We start from the raw sequence: 19,992 nt of genomic DNA, 5'->3' as shown, positions 1-19,992 counted from the left end.
CAGGTTTGCTAAGCTTTCGAACAATAGCATTTTCGTATAGCTGCTGCATGTAGAACTTGAAATGTAGAGCGTAAAATCATTTTATCCTACTAAGAGATCTTGCTGAAATGATCTGGAGACTACAAAATTTTCTAGGCCTCTTATTTTATCAGTAAGTAATACATTTTGATCTTTCCTTAGGAACTGTACTTAATTTTTGCGCGGGAAAATTTTAGAACACGGATTGCACCTACCAAATTATGTCTTAAAATACTAAAAAGAGCAGATTTGTCTGCGTTTGTCGAATGCGCATCATTATATTTACAAAAAGGCACTTTTCGGTGCCAATAATTTATTTTGTGTGCACAAGGTTGGAATTTTGAAGTAAGAGGGAAAGGGTCCAGTCCGTGTTCTGGAGTTTATCCAAGTTTTGTATTTATATATAGCAGTCACTCAGTAAATTACAGAAATGAAGATCTAAATTAAGATATTCTCTACATTTACTTACATAACCTCAAAACGTTTCACTTTCATGTCATCAATATAACATCAGTATTATGTACAATTAATGAAAAATAGATGCATCATGATATTAACTACAATAATATTTAATTTCTAATGGTAATAATGTCATCAAACCACCTCAAGTTTCGTAGATTTGAATATCCAATACATAGCTGTACTCAGAAAATTATACACTGCAGAATCAGTTTTTAATAACACATTGAATTGAGCTCCAAATATGTCGGAAATCCTGCAGGTCATGGCCTTCGTGTAATAGCCTATTGTTTATTGTAGTGTGTGTTTTGTTCTGAAATTCAATCAAGTCAGCCGTGATTCAATAAAATTAGTTCTCAAAACTGACAACAGATGGATTTTGGAAAATAGAAGAATTATGTAGGAAAATTGACATTTCAATGAAAAATACTATTTTTCCGAAAAACTTTGGATGCAAGGCATGAAAATGAGAGGTCACTCATTAAAATCCGTTCAGTCGTTTTCCCGTAATTTCCATTACCAGTTCAAATTATATATATAGATTATCATTGTCGTCTGCAGAGTGCAATAACGAACACTGTGTTACTGTGTGGAGTGGAAATCCCATTGTTGACGGCACTGTTTACATTCAATTATAGCAAGTGATTATTGTTGTTTTGAATAAAAGTTACATTCTTGTTTGAAATAAAAGTTACAATATCTTTCAGAAACCTTATTCTCTCATTTGCCATTAACAGGATGAGCTAGTAAATACGTGAAAATTTAATATTTCCCCACAGCAAAACATTTCTTTCCATGTCATTGTAAACCAGTCCATAAAGTAATGCACTATCAGATGTAAGAATGTAGACTTCATCTCAGATGTGTGTATAATTGGGAGATGATAAGAGCAAAAATAAGATATGAAGAATTAATTCTACTGTTTGCATTTGTCACCTCAAATTAAATAGACAATTACTGAGTATGACACTCCTCTTATCTGAGAACTCTGGACTGTAAGTATTCCTCTGATTTGATGTATCAATACAAAATCAAATTATGTTCCAACAACCGGTTAAATTGCATTAAGCAGATTAAATATAAAAGATACGATCTTGCATGACTGAACATTCATATATTTAAACACAAGCTTAGTTTATAATTGAATTTTGTTGGCAACAAGATCTCCTTGTCATATGACCATTTTCTAAATCATGAAGATATTTAGTAACCTTCACTCCCAATGGATATAAAACGTGTACACTGGTCCAATTGTAGCCATGTTTTATTTCGTATCAGTGCTTTGGGTTACTTCACTTATCAGTTCACTACTTTCTGGCATCACAGAGGAAATCTTTCAGACATACAAATTATACACAAAAATGTTACTCACCTAACATTGCCCACAGATTTCATTCGCATCCTGCGCTCCTCTTCTTCAAAATTAAGCTGCAATTCCTTCTTTTTCACCTGCAAATCATAAATGAACAATTTTAAACCTCAAAGACAAAAAACTAGATTTTGGAACATAGGCACAAACAATATTTGTTAATTCGAAATTTTCTCGGGCGTGGAAGAAATACGCCGAGAAGTTGCCAGGGCTGTTACCAAGGCCACCATTCCTAAGCCCAACATCAGCCGAGAGGAGAATAGAGCCTTGCAGATGCTTGGGAAGAATGACAACTTAGTCGTTCTGCCAGCGGATAAGGGAAATGCCACAGTCTTCCTTTCCTCAACGCAGTATCAGGAGAAGATCGATCAACTGCTGAACGATCCGGCCTATAAAATTCTCAAGAAGGATCCCACCAGCTCAGTAGAGAGACGCACCAACCAGCTAATCAAGAAATCCAGTCTCCGCGCCGAGAGTAAGCAGTTAGTTTCACCGTCAGGCAGTATACCACCCAGGTTATATGGTCTACCCAAGATACATAAGCCGGAGGTACCGCTAAGGCCTATAGTGGATACTATTGGCAGTCCTACGTATCGCTTGGCCCGCTATCTCACCAACCTGCTGCAACCACTGGTGGGTGGGTGCGTACATCATGTGAAGAACTCTACACAATTTGTATAGATCCTCGACAACATAAAAATGAAACCATCCGACCTTCTAGTCAGCTTCGATGTAGTGTCCCTCTTCACCAGAGTTCCACTCTCGGAAGCCATGCTACTGCTTTCCGATCAATTTCCACCTGACATCACGGAATTGTTCCGCCACACGCTCACCTCCACATATTTTCTACAGAACAACACCTACTATGAACAAATAGACGGAGTCGCCATGGGTTCTCCGCTTTCACCAGCCATCGCCAACTACTATCTGGAGCATGAAATACTAGCTACAGCGCCATTAAAGCCTACACATTTCTTCAGATACGTAGACGATACGTTCGTCATCTGGCCTCATGGACAATGGTAATGACCAGATTTTCTCAGGCATATAAACAGTCTACAACCCCAGATCCAGTTCACTATGGAGGTTGAAATGAACGGTAAACTCCCATTTCTGGACATCCTTATCTCCAGAAATAACAACGGATCTCTTGGCCATGCGGTATACCGTAAACCCACACACACCAACTTGTACCTGAACGCGAATAGTTTCCATCACAAAGTGCAGCGGATGGGCATACTTAACACACTGGCACATAGAGCAGTCTCTATATCGGACCCGGAGCAATTAGACACTGAATTTCAACACCTGAAGCTCACCCTCCAGCAGAATGGATATTTGGCTAAAGACATCACGGCCTCTTTGAATAGAGCAAGACACAAGAAGCAGCAGCAGCAGCCCATCACGGACTCCTCACTAGAAGCGGAAAAACCAGCCACAGCCTGTCTACCATTCACAGGGAAGTTGTCGGGAAAGATAAGCAGACTGCTCCACAAACATGGAATAAAAACAATCCACAAACCTCCGCCGAAAATCAGGAATAAGGTCAGATCAGTAAAAGACGATCTAGGCCTCAGAGTACCAGGGATCTACCGCATCCCGTGTGAATGTGATGCGGCTTATGTTGGACAGACTGGACGCACAATAGCGACGCGTCTTTCGGAACATCAAAGAAGCATCAGATTAATGCAGCCCGGAAAATCCGGATTGGCTGAGCATTGCATTGAAAAAAGCCATAGGGCTAATTTCAATAACACCGAGGTCCTGGCGAAGTGTTCGGGCTATTGGGATAGAAGAGTAAAAGAAACCCTGGCCATAGCGGCGGAACGCGGTAACCTGAACCGGGACTCGGGTCTCCAACTAAGCGTGGCATGGGCACCAGCTATTAAATTTCTCACTGCCCGGACGATGGGCCGTCATCAGCGGAGGACACATGAGAACTAGTCCGCCGAGCCCACCGTGAGACCCAAGGTCATTCAGCCGAAAAGCACAAAGCAAGACGACACGTCGGCCGCGTTCTCGCCGTGGTCCGCACTAATAACAGCCAATCGGCGCACAGCTCCTCAGCTGACTCCTTCCTCTGGCACTATAAATTACGGAGCTGGATACCCTCAGATATCATTTAACCCTGAAGATGAGGAAGATGAACATCCTCGAAACGTCGGTGGATCACCAACTTATGACCTGGCTGGAAGCCCGAGAAAATTTCTAATTATCACGTTGCCAGGAAAGCTTCAGTAGTTATTTAAAATATTTGTTATTTAAGTAGTTGAGTATGACATTAACAGATTTATGTGTTTGAGAGAGAGAGATTCAAGTTACATAAGAAACTGGTTGTCGTGGTGATGGAAATTTTCTCCAGTTCTCCCCATTTTTTAATAGACTCACGGGATCTGTGGTTTGTTCTATACATGAAACCTATCAGTCAATATACTCACAGGATCTATGGTTTGTTCTATCTCTTTTTGCTTTGCTGCTCGATTCAGTTCTGATTCAGAATTCTTCTCGAATTCCATTTGACATCTGTTAACCAAGAGTTTCCGGAAATTGACAAACTCTGCCTCGTCCTTGTTCTTGCGCTCAGCAGGAACTTGCATTCCTGATAGCACCTTGCACATCTGTGCATATGCTACAGAAAAACGTGGCTCATTCACAGCCTAGAAAAAAAACAATAGGGTGAAGAAAATCTGTATGCATTTGAACTATTTAATTACTTAACTACATAATTATGTAAGCTTGTAAAGGAATATTGACTATGAAAGTTTATTGTAAAATACAAGCGGACCTCAACTCCACAATCAATATGCAGATAGAGAAGGAAAAAATAAGAAACATCATGGGTATTAACTGAATGATTTCACAATCATACCAAACATTATTTTGCTTCGTGATTGTGAGAACATTTATAATTACATGCTTACAACAGGATTTAAACATCTCGCAGGTAAAAATCTGGGGCACCTATATGGGTGGGTGACACTAGGGACAACCACCCCTATAGAGAAGTTAGACTTCTTTTTTTACCTTCTTACTATACAGGTATTATATAGATTGTTTTAACATCGTGTTTACGACTGTATAGCCCTATATGTTTTTTTCATGTGCATTGGTTAAAATACATTGGGGAAGAAATAATTAGCACAGGATGTTACTCTTAAAAATAATACCATAATACCAAGAAAGTGTTTTGCTCCTACTGAGATTAAAAACCAGCAGGCGCTCCTGGTAAAAATTATGTACCAATATATCTAATGGAATATACATAATATATTTCTTTTTATTTTAGTACGTTATTTTAAGACGCTTTATCAACAGCTTAGGTTATTTAGCGTCTGAATGAGATGAAGGTGATAATGTCGGTGAAATGAGTCTGGGGTCCAGCACCGAAAGTTACCCAGCATTTGCTCATATTGGATTGAGGGAAAACCCCAGAAAAAAACTTCAACCAGGTAACTTGCCCCGACCGGGAATCGAACCCGGGCCACCTGGTTTCGCGGCTAGACACACTAACTGTTACTCCACAGGTATGGACTACATAATATACAGGATAATCCAGGAGGAATAGTAAATATTATTTTAGGGGTGATGATACGAATTAAATTCTGAGTAAAAAGTTCATATAAACATGTGTCCAATTTTCAATGGGTATGGAGATACAACTGTTTGAAAGTTATGTACATAGGCATCGACTTCTTTCAAATATGGAGATTGTACACAAAAGTCCGAGAGTCCACCACTGTGGAGTAATGGTTAGCATGTCTGATCGCGAACAAGCAGACCTGGATTTCAAATCCTGGTTGGAACAAGTTACCTCGTTGAGGTTTTTTTTTTTTTTTTTTTGGGAGATTTTCCTCAAACCATTAAGAGAAAATTCTGGGTAACTTTCGGCACCGGACTCTGGATTCATTTCGCTGGCATTATGACCTTCATTTCACTCAATGCTAGATAATCATCAGAGTTGATAAAAGTGGTAGAATAAACCAATTTTAAAAAATTTGGGAAAACTTGGTTGTTTCTCAAAAATGTTGTTACGTGTTTTCCAGAAATCAACATCACCTTATTTTTCATACAGTACCCATGGAAATTGTTCAACCTAAGATAGTTGAAAACTACGGTCCTTATGCACTACCTTTTCCCTTCCACTACTTTGCTCACAGTAATCCTTGATCCTTGCAGCGATGATGAACAGGACCTATTAGTTTCACTGCCACTACTACAACCAATCTATCACTCTGTTTCTATTTATTGCAGTTTTATTTTGGCCAGTTTTCTTTATTAAGAATATACAAATTATCAATCAAGAATCAACAAACCATAGCAACTTCTTATATTTGTTATCTTTACTCAGTAATCTTGCTAGTGTGTTAGATGACTACTTGAATAGTACTTCAGTTTTTAAATATACATTCAACAATGTAGAGTATGAGAAGTTAAGACTGTATGTATCAGGTTTACATTGAGGAACTGATCAATGATATTAACACTGCCTGATGAAACAACAGACATAACCTGTCAAAATCAATTTATTTTTTTATGGTACATTAAGGGGTATAAACAAGTCGAAAACTTTCTTTCCTTGAAGCGGTTCACAATCGAACAGCTAAAGGTCTTACTGAGATTCTGAAAAAAAAGTCTACATTCTTTTAATGTTGAAAAAAAACTCATAGCTCAAGCACACGATGGCTCTGCGGTAATGAGTGGTAACCAAGAAACTGTTCAGATTCTGATGCAGAATTATTTCCCTTATGCCAAGTATACGTATACACTGTTATGCATATAAACTGAATTTGGTAGGAAGAAATGCTTGTTCTAAGAATACAAAATCAGTCAGGTTGTTTTACGCCAATATTACTGGATTCACAATATATGTACACTGTTATCCACACCTGTGGAGTAACGGTTAGCGTGTCTGGCCGTGAAACCAAGTGGCCCGGGTTCGATTCCCGGTCGGGGCAAGTTACTTAGTTGAGGTTTTTTCCGGAGTTTTCCCTCAGCCCAATATGAGCAAATGCTGGGTAACTTTCAGTGGTGGACCCCGGACTCATTTCACCGGCATTATCACCTTCATCTCATTCAGATGCTAAATAACCTGAGATGTTGATAAAGCGTCATAAAATAACATACTGTACACTGTTACGCGTATCAACTGAATTTGGTAGTAAGAAATGCTTGTTCTAAGAACACAAAATCAGTCAGGTTCTTTTTCGCCAATATTACTGGATTCACAACGTATGTACACTGTTACGCGTATCAACTGAATTTGGTAGTAAGAAATGCTTGTTCTAAGAACACAAAATCAGTCAGTTGTTTTTCCCCAATATTACTGGATTCACAAAGTATGTACATTGTTACACGTGTCAACTGAATTTGGTAGTAAGAAATGCTTGTTCTAAGAACACAAAATCAGAAATTCTTGTTCTAAAAACACAAAATGAGTCAGGTTGTTTTTCGCCAATATTACTGGATTCACAACGTATGTACACTGTTACGTGTATCAACTGAATTTGGTAGTAAGAAATGCTTGTTCTAAGAACACAAAATCAGTCAGGTTGTTTTTCGCCAATATTACTGATTCACAACGTTTTTTTTTTTCTTCTTCACCTAAGTATAGTGATCTATTACAATCAGTCTGCAATAACGCGAGCTTGGTTTGACAAGGTTCTAACTGACAAAATCGGTGAAATTGAGATTGTGTACTCAACACCTTTCATTGAATCAGATCTTTATAGGAAACTGACTTTTATTGTTATCTGTTGACAAACAAAGAAATTAGTACTGTGCCATAGTTCTATCTGCAATCAAATTGCTTATTTTTTTAATTTGACAAGGCTGTAACTACAAAACCATAGCTCATGCTTTTGTTCTGCTGTGTTGGCGGTTTAAAAGCGCATTCCTGTTACTGAAACGTTCTTGGTTATCCACTCATTGTTGGATACACCTATAAATAATTTTTCCTGAAGTGACTTTATTTATGTGCTGTTAGATTGAATCTTATAATACAGTCATGAGTGAAAATAAATCTCAGCAAGATATTTTCTTGAATATTGATTCAGATGATTTCGTCCCACTTACTTCTACCGAGACCAACCAGTAGTGATGAAAATACTGCTAAGTAATAAATTGAATTATTTCTGTAACTACAGTGTGTCCAAAAACTCGAACCAGTTAACAATATTCGCAAGAATTAAATGTGTATGAGTGTCATAGTTATCCATTAGACATTGTTGTCACATACCACATTCCGGAATTAGTTTTCTTTTAGAGTAACCTTAATTATGAGGCCTTTTTACCATATCACATAATATTATAATGGTGTTATTTAAAATTTTATATACACAGTGAACTCAATAAATTATTTTTATTACTATTTTCTGTTACTGTTATAAATGTGTTACTTCTTGACCAACAGGAACATATCAAGGATTTTTCAGCAACTGTAAATCTATTAAATTAGGCCCTACAAGACTGTTCTATTCTCCCAACTAGCTACTGTGAAGTTCACAAAAACATAGGCCTTATCATGAAATCAAATACAAATTAACCCATGAAACAGGTGAACAAAAGAAGTTACTAATATCAATTTCAATGAACACAGAGGAGTGTTGAAGCCTGTTCCACAGCATCAATATGTATTTTGAATATCAAACCAAAAATCCAAAATAAGAATATTGAACTCTCAGATTTGAAAAAGGACATCAAAGCAGCTATCCCTTTCATGGCTCTGCAAGACAAGTTAGTACTCAGCGACCCACTTAGTATAGACTAAATACATTTTTGTTTGAAATAGTGTCACAATCCAATATTGTTTTATAGTTGATACCATAATGTCCTTTTTTCAACATAGATTTACGGTTTTTTAATTTTTTTGTCCTTATAATCTGGAGTTGTAACTAACACATTTTTTGAATAGTGATTAAAAAGTTAGTTTGACAAGGTTCTATGTGCACTTACACCTTTGTAACTTTTCTGAAGCGTCAAGTTTAAAGTGACAAGGTTCTAACTGCATTTTCGCTACCTCAGATTCTACGATTTAAAAATAAATTTTTTAAAGAGAACTCATTAAAACTACTTTCCATTGATATCTAAGAAGGCATACAAATTTATTTCGAAAAATATTCATAAATAAAAAAGTTATAGTATAATGAAACTTTAAACTCAATTTTCTCAGAATAATGGTTTTTGCAGTTAGAACCTTGTCAAACCAAGCTCGCGATAAGCAGATTCCAACTGTAACATGGAACTTTCAATCTCGAGTTGTGGATAGTGTTCTTGAAAATAAATCTGATTTATGAAATGCTTTGAGAAGATTAAGGAGGAAGATGGAAGGGTTGATTAAAGCTTTTGGTTTAAAGAATTTGCTTAGCAATCCAGGATTTTTGTTTTTTTTTTTCTAATTTTTTTCTATGACATTATAAAAATGTCGATATCTTACATAAAACAATTCAGATGCAGAGTGCCAATACAATTACCATATGCAACATATTACATTTTGAGTCAGGTGTATTTAAAATAAGACAGAACACTGGAAGGTATCATGTTGATGAAGACATATGTTCTGGTTCTTCAATGAAACGACTGAAACACAGCTCAGAAGTAAACTTGACTGCAGATGCCAAGGAAGTATGTGACATAGTGATTAACTAACTGAAACGACGATTAAAAGAGTAAAATATTTAGCAGTTTCAAAATTATTGACCCAAAGAAACTTGCTTCGTTCAGAGAAAATTTCCCAGCTAACTTAGTCAACGCTGAAGTGCACAAAAGCGTGGAAATTGTACTAACCACTCCCGTTTCAACAGTGGAGGCAGAGCAATGTTTCAGCACTATGAAAAGAATAAAAACTTTCCTTAGGAAAAGTATGGGTCAAGAGAGGCTGCATTCACTGGATGTTTGTTCGACACATAAGGAGGAAATTAGTAAAATTCCAAAATTCAACAGTCGTCAATATGTTTGTCAGCCAGAAAAACAGATGTGCTCACCTCTTGTAAAAGTAAAAAGTAATGCTGTCACTTGGTGTGTTAAGTTCTGTACTTCTATTATTATTTTAGAATTCATATTTAAAAATTTTATTACATGATTTGTTATTCTAGTGTTTTTTGATAGTATAATTTAGGTCGGCCATGTTTTAAAAAGTGTACCCCCATTTCTACTTTCAAGATCATCAACCTTACATCTCGCACCATCAATAAAAATGATCACAAGCCCACAGTGTTGGCAGTTGAAGTTTTTTAATATCTTACCTTTTCAAACACAAGATGAATTACTCCTTGCAATCGCTCACTACTATCAATTGGCAGGTTCTTCATTCGAGATACCAGAGTTGAGAATGTCTGAGGCATTAACTTGTTAAGAATACCTCGCACTTTTCCGTACAGTTCCTGCAATATTGAGATATTAATATTTTTATATTGTTAAATAATACTAATTTTTATTTTATTTTATTTATTAATATTAATGTGCTGCACAATAGCCAGAGGCCAATTAAAGTTCAGCACAGTACAAGGCAATACAAAAGACAAGAATACAAAAAAGACAAAATATTAATTGAACATAAAATACAATGAATACAAATATGAGAATAATTAAATAAATACAATACTAACAAAAGATATCAATTAAATTAATGAGAACAAAATGACATACAATACAATACCAATAAAGTAAATAGGGCTACTATACCTTAAGTGGATCTAAATTTATTCCGTGCAAATTGTCATTTTTTATGCATCTGCAGACCGGAGAAAGAGATTTTGAATTTATAGTGTAAAAAAGGTTTTGAAATCTTAATCCTTTTGTAAAAATACGAAGACTGGTATTACTTAAGAAAAATTCACAATCAATTTCACCTTTAACGACCTTACAAAAAAATAAATAATCAAGATCTTGACGTCTGGCATATAGACTACAACAATTAAAATATTTGCAGTTACTCCAATAATTATGTTGTTGTTGTTGTTTTCTAATGCCAGGCGTTTGACAATAAAGTCATTTGACCTCTTGCACTCCAATATTTTTCAAAGATATTATCATGACCAGCCAATGAAGCACAGATTTTGAGGTGTTCCGAATCCATTTCTTGGTTTGAGTTGCACAATGGGCAGTTAGGGGACTGATATATTCCAATTCTATGCAGGTGTTTAGCCAAACAATCATGGCCTGTTGCCAATCTAAATGCAGCTACAGACGATTTTCGTGGTAAATCGGGAATTAACTCCAATAATTATAAACACAGGGATTGGGTAAAAATCGAAAAGTATATAAGGAAATAAATGTTCTTTGAATATTTTCCATTTTACACAGTCGAAGGAAGTTACAGAATTTCAGACAACAGATGCATATTCAAGTTTAGATCTAGCCAATTTATAGTATAAAATTAATAGAGACATAGGAGTAGAAAAAGAATGTTATAGACCTAATTAGACTAAGAATTCTTATTGAATGGTTATAAATACTTTGAACATGATCATGAAAAAACAATTTAGAATCAAGTAGGATGCCCAGATCTTTAATACAGTCTTTCCTAATAATTATGCCATTATTAAGAGAATAATTATTTTTTAAGGAAGTAGTTTTACGTGAAAAGGAAATTATAAAAGTTTTGGATTAATTAATTTTCATTCTATTTTCATCAGACCATAGTGCAATTGAATTAATATCATTTTGAAGAATTTGACAATCAGCCATGCTATTAATTTTTCGAAAGATTTTAAGGTCATCTGCAAATAATAGGCAGCTAGAACTTATTCTTTTGCTTAAGTCATCTATAAATAATAAAAATAAGAGAGGCCTCAAGGTAGATCCTTGGGGAACTCCACATAAACTATTATAAGGTACCTACCAAGAGAGAATTACCTCTAGTCAAACGTTAAGATTTTCTATCTGTTAAACAATTTTCAAACCAATTAACACAGTTAGTGGAGAGACCAAAATTATTCAATTTATTTAATAATTTTTATGAGGAACCACAACAAATGCTTTGCTAAAGTCAAGATAAATTGAGTCACATTGACCTTGAGTTTCAACTACTGGCATCATAAAATCAAGATAGAATACTAAATTTGTAGTGGTAGATTTTCCTTTAATAAATCCATGTTGGGCTGAATTGATATGATTATTAACATAAAATGAAATATGTTTATGGATAATTTTTTTAAGAATTTTAGAGAGATTGTTTAAAATAGAAGTGGGTCTATAATAATTACTAGCAACATTTTTATTACCATTCTTAAAAACAGGAATAATGGATGCTTCTTTCCAAAGTGAAAGATATACTCCTGTTTCTAAATGCAAGTTAAATATAAAAGTTAAAGCAGTTATAAGAATATTAGAGCAACCCTTAATTATAAAATTAGGAATGCCGTCAGTGCCTTTGGATTTATTTGGCTTAAGCTTTTTAATGGCATTAGTAACATCTTCAATTGTAACGTTTGGTAAAGATAAGAAATCAGCAGTATTAGAATCATTTATAATGAAATTAGAGTTAGGTTTATATTCAAAAGATTTAAATTGACTGGCAAATGCATTAACAATTTCATTCTGATCAGTGATGTGAACCCCATTTATTATTAATTCAGTGGGATTATGTTGGATTTACGAAACGATTCCACACATTTCCAGAATTTCTTTGGTTCATTCTTTAAATTATCATCAACTGATTGAACCATTTTATTTTATCAGATTTAATCGTAACTTTGACTTGTTTTCTTAAATTAGAGAAAATTTGATGATAATGATGATCAGTTTTATGTTTTTTTTTTAATTTCTGTGTGCTTTATTTTTTTTTTTTCTTAATTAGTTGATGTAGGGAGTTTGAAAACCATTTAGGATAGTTCGACTTTTTGACAACAGTGACAGGGACAGCAAGAGATATAGCATTATTTATAATTTGAGTCACAGAATTAGTGGCGGCATTTACATCAGTAGTCTGATATATGTTGTTCCAATCATAATTACAAAAAATAGAATAGAGATACAGGTAATCGCTTGAGAATAATTTAAATACGAACTCATTTGACAATGTACAGGTAATGATAAATTTACTTCCAGATCAATAGAGATAGATAGGTGATAAGTATCTTCCATAACTAGAGAGTGATTCGCCAGTTTAACTTCATTATTATCGACATTAGTAAAAACTAGACCAAGAAGATTTTTACTATTTGTATTAAGATTTATTTGATTTAGTTCCAGAAGGCAAGAAGAGGAATAGAAATCCTGAGACTTAATTTTAGAGTAATAATGAACATCTGGTTGTAATAAAGATTACAACCAGATGACCAATCCATACCAGGTGCATTGAAATCGCCAAGGATTAATATTCGAACTTCATGAGTATCACGATTTTTTCAATGAAATTTAGATAAGATTTTAAGTAATTGTTTATGATCAATGTCAGGAGGGAAATAATAGTTTCCAATTAATAAATTACAATCATCAGCCATTTTAATTTCAATCCAAACACATTCACTAATAATTTCTAAGTCCATGTTGAATCTTTCATACACTACTTTTAACACTTGAATATAAATAACTGATTAAATGGCGATCTTACTCGTGTTAATTCTGTAAGCATGTGCGGCTTACAGCTGTTTCGGTGCTTCTTCACACCATCCTCAGAGCCTACTAGATCTCGGCGTCATCTCAAACTTCGCTTCAACAATCGAATGCACCCACACAACAGGCAGCGACGTTCGAAATGACGCCGAGATCTAGTAGGCTCTAAGGATGGTGTGAAGAAGCACCGAAACAGCTGTAAGGCGCACATGCTTACACAATTAACACGAGTAAGATCGCCATTTAATCAATTATTTAATTTCTAAGTCTTATAGTCAACATGTAATAGGTATCTGCTTGTTAATAGCAGTTTAAGACACCAACACCTCTATTTCTATTGGTGTCCTCAAACTTTCTATCAGTACGAAACACAGTTTAATTATTAGGAAATAATTTTGAATTAACAATTGAATCTGATAACCATGTTTCAGTGAGACAGATAATGATGTCATTATTACTTACTTACTTACTTACTGCCTTTTAAGGAACCCGGAGATTCATTGCCGCCATCACATAAGCCCGCCATTGGTCCCTATCCTGAGCAAGATCAATCCAGTCTCTATCATCATATCCCACCTCCCTCAAATCCATTTTAATATTATCTTCCCATCTACATCTAGGCCTCCCCAAAGGTTATTTCTCTCCAGCCTCCCAACTAATACTCTATAGGCCTATGCATTTCTGGATTCGCCCATACATGCTACATGCCCTGCCCAACTCAAACGTCTGGATTTAATGTTCCTAATTATGTCAGGTGAAGAATACAATGTGTGCAGTCTGTATTGTGTAACTTTCTCCATTCTCCTGTGTAACTTCATCCCTCTTAGCCCCAAATATTTTCCTAAGCACCTTATTCTCAAACACTCTTAACCTATGTTTCTCTCTCAAAGTGAGAGTCAAAGTTTCACAACCATAAAGAACAACCGGTAATATATAACTGTTTTATAAGTTGAAAGAGTAATGGAACGGAGAAAAACTCTCTGCGGCGCCGGGATTTGAACCCGGGTTTTCAGCTCTACGTGCTGATGCTTTATCCACTAAGCCACACCAGATACAACCCCGGCGCCGAACAGAATCGTCTCAGATTAAGCTCCAATTCTTGGGTTCCCTCTAGAGGCCGCCCTCTGCACTACGTCATAGATGTCTATGAACGTAGGACCGAAGTCCACACATGTGCTGAGGTGCACTCGTTATGAGTGACTACTTGGCCGGGATCCGACGGAATGAGCGCCGTCTTAAATCACGAAGTGATTTACGCATATCACATGTTACACAACGCAGAACTGCACGCATTGTATTCTTCACCTGACATAATTAGGAACATTAAATCCAGACGTTTGAGATGGGCAGGGCATGTAGCACGTATGGGCGAATCCAGAAATGCATATAGAATGTTAGTTGGGAGACCGGAGGGAAAAAGACCTTTGGGGAGGCCGAGACGTAGATGGGAGGATAATATTAAAATGGATTTGAGGGAGGTGGGAAATGATGATAGAGACTGGATTAATCTTGCACAGGATAGGGACCGATGGCGGGCGTATGTGAGGGCAGCAATGAACCTTCGGGTTCCTTAAAAGCCATTTTGTAAGTTGTAAGTAAAAAAAAAAAACAAATTCCGTGGCTCTAAGACAAAATGTGATGTTATTTCTTGCAGTTTTTTTTTAACAACTGCATAAAATCATAGTAATCATGTTTTACAATAACAGGTTAGAGAGAAAAATAATAGTGATACGCATATCGTCTTTTGCCAAAATAAAGATACTTGTCAGGATGCACAATCTAATTTTTGCCAAAAATTGAGATATCACCTTCTGCCTTAGACCACAGAATTAATATACTGTAGTGCTTCTATTTAAAAGCAAAGGAACATAAATATTATTTTCTAACCATATTTTTAGAACATAAATATTATTTTCTAACCTTCATATTTTTATACTATCAGGTGCGAATTTTAAACGTGCATCAAACGTAGTTATTGAAAACACATATGTACGAGTCTTTCTGACGAGTAATGAACTTTTCCTTCCATATTTTGGTATAAATGGTACCGATAATTAAAATATGCATTTCTGTAATATTTTGACTGAGTAACAGTCACTTTGGTCACATGTTAGTTCCAAAAACACACCTCAGTTTTGGCGTCCTGCTTATTGTTGGTTAGAGGCCTCATGTGAAATGGTTTCCATGGATTCTCAGTTTCTCGTAGCTCCACATCTTCATCTGAAGAAAGTGGTAGACTGTGGATAGGACTGGATTTGTTGCTGTTGGCCATATTGTCTTGTTGATTATATTTATCTTCGGCACAGGTTTCTGAAACAACACGCATTTATTGAACCATGTAACGGATAAAATATGAAATAATATTGTACTACCGGTATAAATTTCTATTACCATTTTTGCATAAGGTAGTCTCTCACATACAGCCCATATCAAAAGCAAACATGTTCCTTAATCACAAATTGAAGCACATAGGTACATTAAAACCACTTGATTTAACATTAATTAGACTGTTGTTGTCTCGAGTTTTTATCCAGCTGGAACATTTTCTTTCTACTTCTACTCAGAAATAACCCTGTTGATGGAAATTATGCCACTAATTCATAAATTACGAGGGAGATCCAGGAAATAACGACCGTTTTGCTGTAATAATTAAAAAAAATATATTTATTTGAAAAAACAAAGTCTGTTACATAACTGAAGCTTCCTTTACTTATCTACATAATCACCACCTATATTTAAACATTTGTCGTATCTGTTCACTAGCTTTAGAATTCCCGTGTTATACTCCTCTGCCGCCAGTTCATTAAGCCAGGTGTTCACTGTCTTCTTCAACTCTTCATCACTTCCAAAACGCGTACCACCCAGAAAGTCTTTCAGCTTAGTGAAAAGGTGAAAATCGCTAGGAGCAAGGTCTGGACTATAGGGCGGATGATCAAAGATTTCCCAACCGAATTGATCCAGCAATTCTCGAGTTGAAGCAGCAGTGTGTGGGCAGGCACAGATTTTGTGGTAGCCAAGATGTTGCGACACAATTTCACCAAGCAAAGAACGAGAAATATCAGGAAAGGCAATATGCAATTCGTCGAGTGATGTGCGCCTGTCTTGCAAGATTCTGTCGTTCACTTTAGTCTTCAGGTCTTCTGTGATGAGTGATGGGCGTCCGGGTCGAGTTTCATCGTGGACATTTGTTCGACCATTGTTGTACATTTCGCACCATTTTCTCACATTTCTTTCATTCATTACAGTATCACCATACACTTCTTTCAATTGCCGGTAAATTTCTGCAGGTTTCAAATGTCGGGCATTCAAAAATCGAATCACACTCCTCACCTCACAGTCGGCGGGATTATCAATCACGTCGTTCATTTTGAAGTAACACAAAATGCACAATGGCGACTTGTACCAGTACTCACAACATTATGAGAACACATGTTAAGGAAGCCAGTTGACCTTCAAACAAGGAAGGGGAGTCAGCTGCGCGGCGGGTATGCGCGAACGGTCGTTATTTCCTGGATCCCCCTCGTATCTGTTTTATTGGTTAACTGGTGTTAAATTCCCCATAACGTTTACTACACAAAAGTATTATAAACAAAAATGATTTGTTCCACAGTAGGCCTACACATATTCATTTGGCTTTTCACGACCATTTGCTTTAAACCGGTGCCATGGTATCCAATTTAAACATAGGATGAGTCACACCTAATGTGCACATTTTACTGCACTTGATATACAATCGACTTAATAATATGTATTAATACAATGCAGCCTATGTATATACAGGATAATTAAAGAATTACTTTTTCAACATTTTAATTAATATTTATCATTACATTTGTTTTAATTTACAGTATTGTGTCATTTAATGTGGCAATTTAATAGACCCTATAAAAAAAAATATTTTTGTTAAGTAACATTTAGATTAACACATAAAAATCAAACTATGGTACGAACTTAAAATGGTATTAGAGTATTCTCTTAAATCTGCACACCCCTCAAATCTGAACAAAGTGCGTGGTGCATTTGTTCTGCATTGTCCGTGAATTTCAATTTTGCTTAGGAATGGGTACCTAATATGATAATGTTTTATAAAGCTGGACATTTTGCATCCTGTGATGGGTATGGGCGGGACATGGAAAAATTTCCTGAAAATTGGGAATGTCCCACCATATCGGGACATCTGGCAACCCTAATGTAAATCTCTTTCCAGTTCTTCTTTCTGTACATATTCATCCTATATCATTCATAGGTCCTACACATCGGATGTCTACATTTCCCAACATTCTGTCTTCCAGCTTTCTCCAAAGCAAGACGGATGTATAGTATATATACCCTTACATATGGTTAAGAAAATAAAATGAAAAAAAAATGGGTGTGGCTGCGTTGTCCCTGGACACTGCCATGGGTTTTACGTGAACACATCATCAACTTATGGTGCTTCAGCCCATATTCAGGCCATGACCTTCCGTATTATTAAAGAGCGGATTCCTATGTAATTAAATATTTTTCTTGCGTGTGATAAAACACAATTAACAAAGTTAAAAATTCCGAATGTCAAGTTTCAAGTTTAAAACCCAAATTTTATTTCACATAAAAACACCTATTTTCACAAAAAATTTATGTAAATACATATTTTTAGGAAATCTATTATAAACACATAAATCTCTGAGTTTTTTCACTTAAATAATTTTTTTATAAGAACTTTTAAATATTTTAAAACTACGTCAATTATATCACTCAGAATTACGTTATCTTTTTAAGAATTCTTGGTTGCTTCGTGTTTCTATGAGCTGTGTGATGTATCCGTGATCCATATTTGTAATAGTATCGCCTCAAGTTCTGAGAACTGCTAGGTAGCATATCAGTGTTATTATATGAGAATAAATTAACATGGACAAGAAGGAAAGATTTTGCAACATATAATTAGGAATGTTTATTGTTGCTGAAGATGATTTCATTCCGCGCTTTGTTTGTGAAACACAACGGATAAGAGGTCGGGTATAAACATTATTTAATTTAAACAAATCTCTCGCCTCTCGTTCATGCCTATGAAGTGAGGAAATACATCTTGTTGTGGTGATTCCCCATTATCGGACCACAAGCATAAGCTGCGTAGTGTAGACGTGGTGGCGTCACTATAGGAGGCTTTTCTTCGACATTGTCAGTCAGTAGCTAGAAACATTTTTTTACGTTAAGACGTGTGTATATTAGCCTCTTAAGATGCCTAAAATCAAACCGAGTTTAAGATCACGTCTACAGCAATATGTAGATGAATTTAAAAACATTTTTACTACCAACAGAAAAGTGTTATTTTGCCAACCATGTGGTAAATCAGTAAGTGCAGATCAGTGCTCTCAGGTAATCCAACATTTGTCTGGAAACAAGCACATTGCCACTGCTTCACGTGTGCATTCACGGCAAAACAGTGGATATAAAAAATGTGTAAAGTTGCTCAAGTATTGAAGGGTGTGCCTGTAGGTGAAATTGACGGTGTAGGTGTTTGTGACATTCCTTTCTTTAAATATGCACGTCTGACATCCTGTGATGTGGAAAGGTCGTTTTCGCAGTATAAGTCGTTGTTCAGAGATAATCGGCATGCATTTGTGATGGAGAATTTGGAAATGATGAAATGATCTTTGTTGTTCACTGCAGTTCTCGGACAACTGCTAGCAACTGATACTCAAGTGTGATTGGTGAGTACCTAGTAACATTTTTTTTTTCAAGCTAAGTAAGGTATTTGTCATATTTAAAAAAATATTTTTTTTTTTATTTTTAGCAAATATTTTCGTAGTTTTTAGCACAAAAAATAAATACATTTAAATTTTTTAGCACATAAAAATCCGCTCCCTACTTATTATTCTCTTCCATTTCTCACTATTTCTTATGATTGCCTTCCAGTTTCTTATATGGATGAGGTTGGCTGCAACTTTCTGCATCATTTCTTCCCATCGGTTATGTTGTCTTCCAAGTGGCCACTTCCCATCAATGTGTCCATTAAGTACTGAACTTTTTTTTGGGATTCGTTGATTTTTCAGCCACTGAATATAAGTGTAGGTACTATCATTATATAAGGCGTATAGTTATTGATTGTATATAATTCGCCATATTCCATTATCTAGTTTAGGTCAAATTTACGTGAATAAGTCTGTCTTAAGTCGACAGATATATTGGTAGACGAGACCATTTGATTGACACCAAAATCAGGGTGCTAGCACATCAGAGTCGCCTACTGATCAGAATTTTCGCGCACGCCCAAAATGGCCGCCAGTCTCCGTGGGCTCCCCCACCAAGTTCATGCTCGCATTGCAGTAGTATATGCGATCGAATGAGACCACATTTATTTCAATTGAGGGGGTCCCGGCAAGAAAGTGCCAAGCCACATTTTTGGCCAAATTGAACTAATCATGCCATTTCATGGGAAATAATACATTTAAAATTATGATTCCAAGAGTTTCTGCAGAAAACCTAACAGATGGCTCTATTATCCGTTGTATGTTCTTACCCTAATACTTCATGCATCTTCTATAACGGCAAGACAATGTCAAGCAACAAAGGTAGTTTGGAGAGAATGGTAAATAGGAGGAAGCTGAAGTTTT

General features: G+C 35.9%; 1 protein-coding gene across 1 annotated transcript in view; it reads right to left on the bottom strand.

The window, feature by feature from the left end:
- LOC138705234 (eukaryotic translation initiation factor 4 gamma 3-like) overlaps positions 1–19,992 on the bottom strand; it is a 124,001-nt gene that overhangs the window by 92,361 nt on the left and 11,648 nt on the right. The window contains exons 2-5 of the mRNA XM_069834050.1: positions 15,528–15,709; positions 10,087–10,224; positions 4,285–4,503; positions 1,850–1,926 (exon numbers count right to left, since the gene is read on the bottom strand). Coding sequence (XP_069690151.1) covers positions 1,850–1,926; positions 4,285–4,503; positions 10,087–10,224; positions 15,528–15,671 — 578 coding nt within the window. The 5' untranslated portion in view covers positions 15,672–15,709. The remainder of the gene's footprint in view (positions 1–1,849; positions 1,927–4,284; positions 4,504–10,086; positions 10,225–15,527; positions 15,710–19,992) is intronic.

Source organism: Periplaneta americana, chromosome 8, assembly GCF_040183065.1.
Source record: "Periplaneta americana isolate PAMFEO1 chromosome 8, P.americana_PAMFEO1_priV1, whole genome shotgun sequence".
NCBI classification, from domain to species: Eukaryota; Metazoa; Arthropoda; class Insecta; order Blattodea; family Blattidae; genus Periplaneta; species Periplaneta americana.
Note: the sequence above shows the minus strand (reverse complement) of the source record. Positions and strands in the feature narration are given on the sequence as shown.